The 13146-nt window shown below is 42.1% G+C and overlaps 1 protein-coding gene across 2 annotated transcripts in view; it reads right to left on the bottom strand.

The window, feature by feature from the left end:
* Window positions 1-10223: 10223 nt before the first annotated feature.
* The window catches only part of Ros1 (ROS proto-oncogene 1, receptor tyrosine kinase), a 125694-nt gene continuing 122771 nt past the window's right edge, over window positions 10224-13146 (bottom strand). For both annotated transcript variants that reach the window (XM_021174702.2, XM_021174701.2), the window contains exon 43: window positions 10224-10786. In XM_021174702.2, the coding sequence (XP_021030361.1) occupies window positions 10476-10786 (311 nt within the window). In that variant the 3' untranslated portion in view covers window positions 10224-10475. The remainder of the gene's footprint in view (window positions 10787-13146) is intronic.

Consider the following 13146-nt stretch of genomic DNA (forward strand, 5'->3'; position numbering starts at 1 on the left):
GGGAAATGTACATTAAAATAACATCAGGTAGTCATGGTAGTGCACACCTATCATCCCAGAACTTGGGAGGCAGAGAAGGCGGGTCAGGAATTCAAAGCCAGCCTCTGTTACAGAGACCTTGCTTCTTTTAAAGGTTGTTTTGTGTGTATTCTGCCTGCATGTGTGTGTGTGTGTGTGTGTGTGTGTGTGTGTGTGTGTGTGTATGCATGTATTTTGTGCATGCCTGGTACCCAGGGAAGTCACGAGGGAGCATCCGTTCCCCGGGAATCAGACTTACAGATAATGAGCAACTATACATGCTAAGAACTGAACCCAAGTCCTCTGCAGAAACAAGTGGTTTTTTTTTTTCATTTGTTAATTAATAAATCACTTAACTTACTTTACATCCTGAGCAGAGGCTATTCCCTGCTTCCCTTCCATCTTCTCCTCACAATCCCTGCCTCTCCTTTCCTCTCCCCTTATGCCTCCTCTCTTTCTCCTCAGAGAAAGAAGGACCTCCCATGGAGGCTTACCCCTACCCCTACCCCTAACCCTTAAACTTGCCTTTACCATTACATTTACATCCACCCTTACCCTTAATCTTGCTACGAACCCTATCCCTAACATTGTCCCTACCTCTATCCCAAACCCTACCTTAACTCCAACCCCAACCCACACCCCTGCCTGTTCCTAGCCCTACCCAAAACCCAAACCCAACACCAACTTGAAACCCAATCCCTACCCCCTACACCTAAGACTAAACTGCCCTGGCATATGAATTTGCAATAGGACTGGGTGTATCTTCTTCTATTGAGGCTAGGCAAGGCTTTCCAGCTAGGAAAAGGGAATCCAAAGGCAGGCAACCGAGTCAGAGACAGCCTTTGCTCATGTTGTTAGATGTCACACATGAGGACCAAGCTGTCAATATGGTAGGGGGACTAGGTTCTTTTTTTTTTTTTTTTTTAAATATTTTTATTAGGTATTTTCCTCATTTACATTTCCAATGCTATCCCAAAAGTCCCCCATACCCTCCCCCCAACTCCCCTACCCACCCACTCCCACTTTTTGGCCCTGGTGTTCCCCTGTACTGGGGCATATAAAGTTTGCAAGTCCAATGGGCCTCTCTTTCCAGTGATGGCCNACTAGGCCATCTTNTGATACATATGCAGCTAGAGTCAAGAGCTCNGGNGTACTGGTTAGTTCATAATGTTGTTCCACCTATAGGGTTGCAGATCCCTTTAGCTCCTTGGGTACTTTCTCTAGCTCCTCCATTAGGGGCCCTGTGATCCATCCAATAGCCGACTGTGAGCATCCACTTCCATGTTTGCTAGGCCCCGGCATAGTCTCACAAGAGACAGCTGTATCTAGGTTGTTTCAGCAAAATCTTGCTAGTGTATGCAATGGTGTCAGCGTTTGGAAGCTGATTATGGGATGGATCCATGGATATGGCAGTCTCTAGATGGGGGGACTAGGTTCTTAACCACTGAGATAAGACCAGCCTTCTCTCTAGCCCAAAACTCAGTCTTAACAACAACAAAAACAACTAGCAAAGCCCAGCTTTATGGCCATTCCACCTCACCAACGATCAGAATGACTGTCTTCACAAACAACAGATGTTGGCTGGAATGTGGGGAAAGAGAAATACTCATACACTGCTAATGGGAATGTAAGTAAACTTATAAACATATGTAACCAGTATGGATATCAGCATATAAGACCCACAGAAAATTACAAGGAAAGCAACCAAACGATAGAGTCATAACTCTCTGGTATATCTGATGACAGCTGAGCCATGACACCAGGAGACACTTGCACATCCACATTCATTACCACACAACTCAACAGGATACAGAACCATCCAAGGTGCACACCAGCAGATAAAGAAAACGTGGTACATATCCTCCACAGAGTGTTGCTTGGCTGTAAGAAAACGTGGTACATATCCTCCACAGAGTGTTGTTCAGCTATAAGGAGAAAGAAATTATATCATTTGCAGGAAAATGAATGGAACTGGATAGAAATCATGTTCAATGAAATAAGTCAGATTCAGCAAGATAAATATCTCATGTACGGACTCCCCTCTCTTCCTCTAATAAATAAATGAAATGTAATTAAAAATATTACAGATATGAAGTTGTAAAATAAAATATTTTATAAATAAATCTTCTCTTGTGGAGAGAGAGAGAGATCAAGTGGAACAGCAAAGGGGAAGGCAAGCTTATGCAGTACATACTGGGTAGTCCATCAGTGGCTGCGTGCATGCTGGAGGGCTGAGACCCACAGATGCTCATTCCTTAAGGACAGGTGCCTCAGCAGCTGAACTGCAGGCCTGGGAGACTCCTAGAAACTGGCTAGTTGTCAGGCTCCATTTGGAAACCCAAAGAAGCTGGACTCTGGTGTCAGTGAAGAGTGGTAGCAGCAGCAACTATGTGTTAGATGCACTTGCTAGCAAGGAGCAAAGGTGGGCAGGCAAAAGCACTCCTGCTTTTCCCTCAGACACTTTTTGTCTGGTCTACCACCAGAAGGTGCTGCTCACTAAGGTATGAGACCTCCATCTAGAGTTAATCCCTCCAGGAAATACTCTCTCAGGGTTAATCCCTCCAAGAAATACTCTCTCAGGGATGCCCAGAGGCATGTCTCTTAGTTTGTCTCCAACTCACTGTAGTTGACAGCTAAGATTAACCATCGTGGTATCTAAGGGGTCACAGGTAAGGAGAAAAGAAGTCATTACAGTATTGACTTGGGATCTTGCTGGGAGGGGTCCATAGAGAGTGGGAGGGGGATACACTGGAGGAATAGGGGTGGGTATGACCAGAACACTAAAGCTATAAAATGACTTTCTAGCAGGTAAAATCGCAGCTGAGCCTGACATCCGGAGACTGATTGCTGGGACATACATAGGAGAGAGGGAGAGAACCAACTCTCAGAAGTTGACCTCTGACCTCCACACATGTGCTGTAGTATGTGCATGTCCATACATTTCCAAATACAAGTAAATGATGTGATGAAAAAACACAATAGATATAAAATTGTCAAATCTTTTCCCATCTATTTATCCTTTTAAGTTAGACTGCTCAGGCTGGAGAGATGGCACAGTGGTGAAGATCACTGGCTGTTCTTCCAGAGGACCCAAGTTCAATTCCCAGCACCTATATGGTGACTTTCAACCACCTGTAACTCTAGTCCCAGGAAATCCAATGCCCTTTTCTAACCTCCATGGGTACCAGTCACACATACATACTTGTGAGCAAATGCTCACTGTCTTAGTTAGGGTATGACTAGTTTTGCTGTGAATAGATGTCATGACCATGGCAACTTTTTTCAAGGGAAATATTTACTTGGGGTTGGCTTATAGTTTAGAGGTAGCCCATTGTTATAATGGCAGTACACAGGCCAACATGGTATTGGAGAGATAGCTGGATCAAAAGGCAGCAGTAAGAGAGAGGAAAACTGGATCTGGTTCAAAACCTCAAGCCACCCCCAGTGACACACTTCCTCCAAGAAAGCTACACCTACTCCAACAAAGCCACACCTCCTAACAGTACCACTTCCTGTGGATCAATGGGGCCCATTTTCTTTAATTTTCTTTTATTAAATTTATTTATTTGTTCCCCTTACAACCCAATATCATCCCTTCCTCTCCTCCCAATATCCCCTCACACACGTCCTTCCCCCATACCCTTATCCCCTTCTCTTTTGAGAAGATGTACGAGGGCCATTTTCAATCAAACTTTTACATCTGTACATATTACATAAAAATAAATAATATTTTAAAAACTTATATTTCTCTGAAGAACCCTGCTTAATAGACGTTTACTAAGTGGAGATGTTAAATACCACCTGCCCTATTCTGCCCTAGGGCCAATGTGCTTTTTAAACCATTAAATAGCCTTTTATGAGCAAATCTCTTTGCTTCTCTAGCATCATGCTCAAAGGAGTCCCATGGCTCCTTACGGTCAGGTAGAACCATCTGGTCACTATTACTACAAGCCAGCATCATGCCCATGGATATTATTAGCAGCACACACTCTGGGATGCTGTCTCTTGCCATCAGCTGTGATCTGCAGATGTAGCTGATCACTGAACACGTTGATGATGCTTGCAGAGTTGTCCCTCTTATTAGCATTTCCTGGTATAGGCATAATGTTTTGTGCACTGTGTAAGATTATCCTTGCATTACTCAAATGCTGATGTCTCTGCTCCCATATATAGTTGTAACATGGCATTTAATGCTTACTCTAAAAATCTTCCGTCTCAAGTTTGTAACATTAAGTTTGCTGTCATTGGCTCCAGATTTCCAAGGTCACACTTGTAGCTCATCTTGGATCTTCATCCAGGTCATGAAAGTCATGTTCAGCTCATGGAAAAATCTCACCCAGTGAGTGAATGAATTTCTGCTTGTACAGTCTTACCATAATCAGACAGCTTTAGAAAATAATTCTAATGTCCCATGACAAATCCTGGCATGACTTGGGTTCTAGAATTCTAACTAGGGGCAACAATAAAGAAATGATAGACCCACAGATACATAAACTAGAAAGCTGAGATTACATGATCTGGACTCTTCCAATGGAAAACCCGCAGCACCCAGGAAACTGCTTGTTTTGGGGTTTTGTTTTTGTTTACATAACTAGGAGGTGGGGTTACTGCTTACAGCTAACCAAGGTGGCACAGTTTTTCCATACAGATAAACAAGGATGCAGGGATTTTTATAGAGAGCTGAACAAGGAGGCAGTTTAGGACTCTCAGTAGGAGCAGCCACTGTAGCAGAAGAGTCTCATTGAATGTGTGGAGGGGAGAGCTATGGTGGACATTTTTAACATACAAGGTCAACATCTATAAACAGACCAGAGGAAAGCTTTGGATTCCCTCTAAGCTTCACCTTGGGAAGACTTTTCAAGACCCATGGGTGTAAGGTCTTTGATATGGTTATGCTGTGTCAACAGTACACATCCACTTAAGACTTTCCTTGCTCCCTACAATTCCCTGAAGTGGGAATTCTTGACTTCATTGGAAACTAAGTTGTGTTGTGTGGTGTTTTCCTGGAAGCTGTCTTATGAGGGTATGTTTTACTGAGAACAGATACAGGGTATTTTTCTGGAGACTGTCTGTTAAAAGGGCATGTGATGTTTTGCTAGGTAGGACATGATATTTGAAAAGAGTGTAAGTATATCCAATGCTCTGGCATGGTTCTCCTTGCTGGTCTTTGTTGGGATTTGCTGACGCTAGTCTTTGATGACAACATGATTCCATTGGTTCACCTTGCTTTCTTCACTGATCTTCTCTTGTGGTGACTACATAGACAGAAGTGCACCAAAGAACTTCTAGTGGTGTTCTAGCTGCTTCTTGCCACTTCAGCAGACTCATGCCAATCTGAGCAGAGCTTTGCAGTTTCTTCTTGATTGAGCCACTGCTGGTTCCTGTTTGGTATTTTGCTAGTGCACTAGACTGCTGACAATGAAGATTGGAATCACCCCCAAAGAGCTACTTCTAAACAGGTCCACATCCCCCTCATTCTATTAGCCATCTTCCTACCATACTGACCATATTTGGTCAGTGGGCTATAAGGGAAGTTGAAGTGTTTAAGAACCCTTATTCAAGTAGATTTTGAAAAATATAAGCCTACAGTTCCCTAGCAACTACCAGCACGAGTTGGATAGCTCTTAGAACTCCCTTCTTCAGATGCAGCACATTGTGCATCAAGCGCTGCTGGGATTTAATTCCAGTGTTTCACCTGCAGTCAGGTGAGTGGGTGGCTAGGAAGGAAGAGGCAGGCCTCTTTCCTATCTTGCCCTAAAAGACTGTGCCATTACTTTGGATAGGGGACTTACACATTCAGAGGGATCAGAAGGGGTCTGGCAAGTCAAAGTCTTTTTCAGGGGAGGGGGACCCTCCAAATATTCCCCGCTGTTTGTTTTAGAATTTTCTCAACAGTCCTCCCATCACTGAGTGTGTGACATCTGAAGCCTGTAATGCTGTGGCATACCGTGTTTGCTGTCAGCTGTCGGTGTTTTTGGTTAATTACTTCATCCCCTCCCCTAATCAGAATGTCAATATATCATGTCTGCAGAGACAGAGACGTCTCTGTGTTACTACCTCCCAGAAAACACCTGCTGGACACTCAAAAATTATTCACTGAATGAATGATTGACAGCTGAATGTATGTGTCTTCAAAGGAACAAGCAATTATAGTATATGCTTCCTAAGGAATTTTAGGCAACCATTAGAAACATCTATGATGAATTTTCAATGACATGAGAGGAAAGCCTGTAATAATACTAAGTAAATGAGCCTGAGAGAGAGCACCACAATTACTCTAGGTATAAAAATAAGATCACATGAGAGAACAAATATAGAGGGCAGTATGCATGTGTATGTGTATGCAAACATGACATGATCCCTAACTAACATTACATGTATGTTTCGGTTTTATATATACTAAAAATAAGAACCTGGACAGACATACCCCAAAATATGTATTTACACTCATGTTGAGAAGGTATGTTTAGCTCCTTAATTCTTCTGGTTGAATACAATGAAACCTGGGAATAGTGGCACATGTCACTGAGTTCAGGTACCATGTATCCCTGACCAACTTCAAAAAGTAAGCCAACTCAGGGAGAAGGTGTCAGAGAGAAGCCAGGGGCTCCTTAAGACTTATCCTAAAGTCTAGGCCACTCTGAGGGCTTGACACTAGGGAGAAACTGAGAATGAAATGATAAGGGTTCCTGCTTATGTTTACTGTCACCTCAGGCCTTCTAGACTGTCTCATTTCGAAGCAAGCCCACACCAACAAAGTCAACCCATCTATTTCTGTCTCCAGAGATAACCCAGAACTGGAAGGCTTTTTCTGAGGCCTCTTGGCTTTATACTAATTTTCTGATGTCCCTATATGATCTGCAGGCCAGGGATTGTTCTGGAATGCTCTCAACCACATGGATGCCTAGTTTTCCTTACAAAAATGCAGAAGGGGGGGGGGAAGATGCCACTCGAGCTGGAGAGATGGCTCAGCGGTTAAGAGCACTGACTTCTCTTCTGAAGGTCCTGAGTTCAAATCCCAGCAACCAAATGGTGGCTCACAACCATCTTTAATGAGATATGATGCCCTCTTTTGGTGTGTCTGAAGATAGCTACAGAGTATTTACATATAATAAATAAATAAATCTTTAAAAAAATGATGCAACACTATATTCAGGAAAATTGAAACTTATTGGTGTAAAATATAGAAACAACATAAATAAACATGGCTTCTAAGAGACGAGAGATAAAGACGGTGAGGGCGGCAGTAGGCTTGTGCAGAACATTGAATGTGAGACGGTCCTAAGGAGGCGCTTAGGAAAATAAAGGACAGCCAAAAAATGAGTAATTTTCACAGGAGAGAAAGCTGGAGATGGGCCAGCAGGAAAGGGAGTGAGTGGGACGGGAAAGCAGGCTGCCCTCTAAAGAAGCCCCTGGGTAAAACTTTCATTTCTCTTACATTTGTCTGTAGAGAGCACAGAACAACTCCCATGAGTTGGCTGTTTCCTTCCATCGTGTGGATCCTGGGGGCAGAACTTAGGTCATCAAGCTTGGTGGTGGTCATCACCCTAACAGCTAAGCAACCTCACCAGTCCTTGAGTAAAGCCTTTTAATTAGATCTACAGGAACATGTTAGTTTTGTTTAGGTAAACTTTTGTTCAGTTGACAAGGCTAAACTCTGTGTGTGTGTGTGTGTGTGTGTGTGTGTGTAAGGAGGCCATCCTGATGTCTTCTCCAATTACTCCTTGGTCTCTTTTGGTTGCTTTTAGTTTTCCATTTGCTTGTTTTAGACCCCACTGGACCTGTAATTCACTGCTTCAGTTAGGCTGTCTGTCTAGAGAGCTCTGAGTATCCTCCTACCTCCGCCTCCAGTGCTGGGCTTACAGGGGCACAGTACCACCTTAAGCTTTCTCCATGGGTGCTGGGGACCTGAACTCATGTCCTCTTGCTTATTTAGTGATTACTTTTCCTACTGAGTCCTGTCTCCAGTCCTGATTCTTCTAAAAGACTATTTCTTTTCCCTAAACAATTTTAAGTGAAAATTAGATTTACCAAGGCAGCTATTTCATATAAAACGTTACCACTCACAGCTTGTATGTTTGCAAGGATTGTTTTCCCCATCTCTAACATTCCCAGTCATACCTTGGAAATGAAATTTTTTCAAAAAGCTTTTCTTTTTCTGTTAAAAGAAAAATTAGTGAATCCTACATTTTAACATGTGCCAATTTTCCCCACTGCATATTTTTCCAGAATTTTCACTTGTAGAACTCTAATTATATAATCAACAAATCAATTACATATCAACAACTATTTTTATCTGTAACAGTTTACATACATGATTTCCTTTTATTTTGTGTTAAATATCTCTTGCTGTATTATCTTTCATGAATGAAGACTGCTGACGTATACTAAGGTGAAACAGAAGAACTGTACTGCCTATTCCCCCACAGAGAACTGTGGATTCTCTGCTGTCCAATTTGTAGTGAAAATGTATTAGAAGGCAAGTCTAATTTAAAAAAAAAATCGCATTTTCCAAAACAGAGATCTATGGAGCTGAATGAATGAATCCCAAGTTACAGGTAACAGGACTTTGACTTCAAAGTATTTACTGAAAGGGTTTGGAGGCCATAGGGCAGGCAGAGTCCCAGGAAGAACGGGAGGTCATAGAGCAGGAAGCAGTGAGGTGCTGCCAGCACAACCAGTCCAGGCTGCCTGTCCCAACTGCCAAGGCAGATTCCCTCTGCTGTCTCTGCTGGCATGTACTCTGAGGGAGCAGGCTGGGTACATGGATCGAGGAAAGTATTGTTTGCCTCGTTCCTGCAGGACATTCTGAGAGAGGGAACATGACCGAGTTCCCACTCTAAGAGTAGTGTAGAATTCTTCAATTCAGGGAAAGGGTCTCATGTCCTGAAGTGGTAAAAGGAAAGATAGCTTTCCACCAGAGGCTCCCATGGGCAGAGAGGAAATAGTCTGCCTTGGTCAAGGGAGAATTGGGTGTGTGGCAAAGTGAACACAAATTCTGTACCTTCCATCCCCAAACTAGGACAGTCATTTCTCTGTGTTCATGTTCAGTCAGTCTCCTAGGTAACTTTTCAGGCTCCAGGCAAGTTAAAGATTGTCAAGAATGGAAGCAGATTTGTGATCTTCCACAGTTGTTTTTAGTAAATGTTACAATCAACAGGTAGCCTATAAATGGCAACCAAAGAACACATGGGCTAGGAACATAGGTCTAGCTACTGTACCACTCAAAGCCTAAGATGTAAATGTGTAACTGTAAAGGGAAATTTATTCCCAAGGAAAGCGTTTTCCTGAGCATTGATTGTTTCAATCGTCCTCATGTAGTGGTTTATTATTCTATGCAGGTGATAAAAATTACACGGTTTGAATTAAAAGTGTACAATCACTTACATCTGATTTTAAGGATAATTTACTCTAGAATTTTAATATAAAATAGGTCTGACAAGAAACAATGATGAGTGAGTGTGAACGCATGTGTGTGTGGTGCTGGAGACAACCATGGGGTTCACTCATGCTAGTCAAATGCTCTTTGCTGAGCTACATCCCAGTCTCTTCTCCAAAACAATCCTTACACCAGTTTTCATGGTGGCATAAAAATCACAAGACAGGGGCTGAGTAGGGTCAGGGGTTCGGTGAGCTGTCTGTTCTTCCAGGGGGATGCAGGTCAGTTCCCATCATCCACTGTGGCACCTCACAGCCACCTGTAACTCCAGTTCTCAGAGCTCCAACACTCCCCTCCAGCAGGCAAACGCTCACACACAGAAAATAAAAAAAATAGATTAAAAACCATTTTTTAAATCACAAGATAATTTGTATGCCACCTAAAGACCACAAAAATGTCAAAGTTTGAGAACCAGAGATTTTCGTGGTCCCGTTTTTGCTATGCCTAATGCTGTTCATCCAAGCATCCAAAATACAAAAGGGTTTACCGTGATGATTAAAGGGGATATTTTATTGGAATAATAGCGTGACAAATGATTTCTCATGGCACATGGGCTGGCCCCTCCTGTGTGTGTCTCTAATTGTTTCCTGCATCCTCTTTAAGGTAATCTGCAGTTCAGGTGGTCCTCAGCAGACTCCCACCCCACCCCCATGCACAGCCTTGCATGAACCTATTCCTGTCACTACCCACTTGGCAAAGATGTTTTTACTGCACCCCAGACATCAGGGTGGGCAGTACTCTGAAGTAAAGGACTTCAGAAGAGAGGAACAGTGATGTTTTCCTCCCAGACTTAGGATTTGTCTTAGGGATATCCAGGTACACAAAGGTTCCTCTGATAATCCACTGAAGATTAGGTAAAGAGAACACTGAGTGAAACCAAATGGCTCTTGGAACCAAGATCAGAACTTAGGAACTTCACTGTGTCAATTCAGAGTCAACTGCCACCACAACTTTATTCTTTTCTGCAAGTAACTTAGCACGATGTTGATCTCAGTGCTGTATTTCCTACGAGACACTATTATTCAGACACATCTCCATGTTCACTGTGAGCAAGACAGGCATAATTCAGGCCTTCAGACAGGCCAGGAGAGCCGTAAGCCACCTGTGGTTCCTGGAAGAAATCTTTGTCTGCCTGTGATTGCTTCTTGTCTTTCTTCAGATCACATGACCCAAGTTCCTTAGGGCCTAGAGGACCCTCATAACTTCCTTCACCTTGGCTACATTTTGTGGCAAGCACCATATAATTTAATCCTTCTTGGTTCTTGGTTTCCATCAAGGCAACTGGCATCGTATCATCTGAATTCAAAGTGACCATTTCATCATCTTCACCTGTGAGAGAGTATAAAAGTTATTGCAATGTCTACGTAACTTCTTTTGTTTGTAATAATAGTATATATTATTATATGTATATGAACTGGGCTATATATATATACATATACACACATATGTAATTTGCTTGACAGTATCTTATGTGGATGGATAAATGTTACAAAGAGAAAAATAAATAGCACCTGCTCCCTGTCCTTTAGACTACAGCATTCTAGAAGTGGACATGTCACTGTAGGTGCTGACATGCAATTATGTAAAAGACTATATAGAATGCTGTGATAATGCAGACATGAGAAACAGGTGAAGCAGGTCACTGCCTTGTGAAGAAGGTTAGGAGCCCCATGCCAGGCATTGCTTGTTAAGATAATGCATAAGGTATTACATAGTCTACCAGAAGTAAGGCATGCACTGCTTATCTGTAATACAGAGTTGTTGCTTTTTAGAATTTACCTTCAGATGGAAAGAGATGGACAGTGAACCAATAGACTATGGAGAGCAGTGGACAAAGAAAGGACCTAGAGAATAACAGCATGCGAATGAGCTGCCATTTTAAATAGCAGTCACAAAGTACCCATGAATGAGGTAATATATTATTTCTTGAAGATTTCTATTGCTATTATTATAGAAAGTTTTTTTAAAAATGTCTGTAGTATATACTGTCAATTCACTTAGTTAGTAGAAATGCAGATTAAATAAGAACAGTGTCCATAGTTCTTCCATTTTGTTTTGTTTTGTCTTTTTCTTCTTTGCCACAGTAAGGAGATTGATCCTAGGGCCTTAGTCATGCTGCCTGAGTCATCTACCACTAAAGTACGTCCCTGTTGTTCTGTAAGGTTTTCAGACAGGGTTGTCCTGAGTTTCTTAGGCAAGACTTGAACTCATAGCCCTTCTGCATCAGCCTCCTCCCAAATTCAGGGGTAATCGGACTGTGCCACTAGGCCTGCATCCTCCTTTAGCCCTGTATTGGCTCAGCTTCATGGTACTCTAAGAGCATTGAGAAGAAGGACCAGAGAGCAAGGCTTGAGAGTCAGGAGTGTGCTCAGTGAAGGAACAATAGGAATCCAATGTGGCTGGTCATCTTCAACAGTGCACACAAGGGAAAGTGCACACCTGGATCAGTTGGGTGGCGAGGTAAAGGAGGATGATGGTGACATGAAGTATATTAGTAGTTATATTGATTATTGTTCAAGTTAACCTTTATAGAGCCCTTATTATGAACTGAGTAACATTCTAAGCCATAGGCATGTCTTAACTTATTTTTTTTCCTTATTGCTTAGGTAGTCTGAATTTAACAGATGAGGAAGATAAGGCACAAAGAAGTTCAATAATATGCTTAAGGCCATCCAGCTAAAATGAGCTTGTGTCCTGTTGTGTCTCTCTGAGGGGTGGATTGAATTTCCATGCTGTGTGAGAACAGTGGACCCTTCATGAGATGCCAAGTTTGCCTAACACCTAGATTCTGAGTATCAAGGGACAACCCAATTTCTACTAACTATGTGAATTGACAGTATATACTACAGACATTTTAAAAAAAAACTTTCTATAATAATAGCAATAGAAATCTTCAAGAAATAATATATTTAGCATTGAGTCATTCAGCAGCTCCAATCAAGTTGCTCCTCATTAAGATAGTCTTAAGAGGCTTAGAGAAATTACAGGGGTTACCCCTACAGTTTACACCTCTCCACTCCTGTTAGCTGCTTCATTGACATTCGTTTAATCCATTCAGTAATGTATTGGAGTGCTTCCACCAAGCATAACTTTAATTATTTTGTTTTGATGAGTTTGAGGGAGTAAAAAAAAATCACATATATTAAACAAATAAATTTCTTTTTGCAGATTATACTTCTGGGTGCCTAAGAAAAACCATTAACTACCTACTTCATCGGTTCAGAGTGCTGGCAGCAATATTTAGTAACTTGACCCTGGCAAGCTTTTAGCAATTAATACATCTTGTTGCATAAAGAGCTCTGGAGAGATGGTGGTGATGGGGAAGGTTGTTTTGATACTTCTTTTCAAAAAGTATTCACTCCAAAACCTACAGATCAAAGCTAAGGCAGATATTGTGAACAAAGGTGGCAGGCACTCAGGAACCTCTTTGGAAGGGAAATATTAAAATAAAGACTTCCGAGTAAGACAGGGTATTTAGAGGCGAGACATATGCCGGCTGACTGGCTATGTTTAGAACAGCACAGGGCATTGAGATTTGTTTCCTGTAGAACTCTTTGAGCTGGTGAGGTGATGTTTACACAAATGTTGGGATGAAGTCACTGGGATATTTTTACTAGGTGCCCAGATACGTTACTAAGTCTCTCTCTCTCTCTCTCTCTCTCTCTCTCTCTCTCTCTCTCTCTCTCTCT

The sequence above is a fragment of the Mus caroli genome, chromosome 10 (assembly GCF_900094665.2).
Source record: "Mus caroli chromosome 10, CAROLI_EIJ_v1.1, whole genome shotgun sequence".
In the NCBI taxonomy this organism is placed as follows: Eukaryota; Metazoa; Chordata; class Mammalia; order Rodentia; family Muridae; genus Mus; species Mus caroli.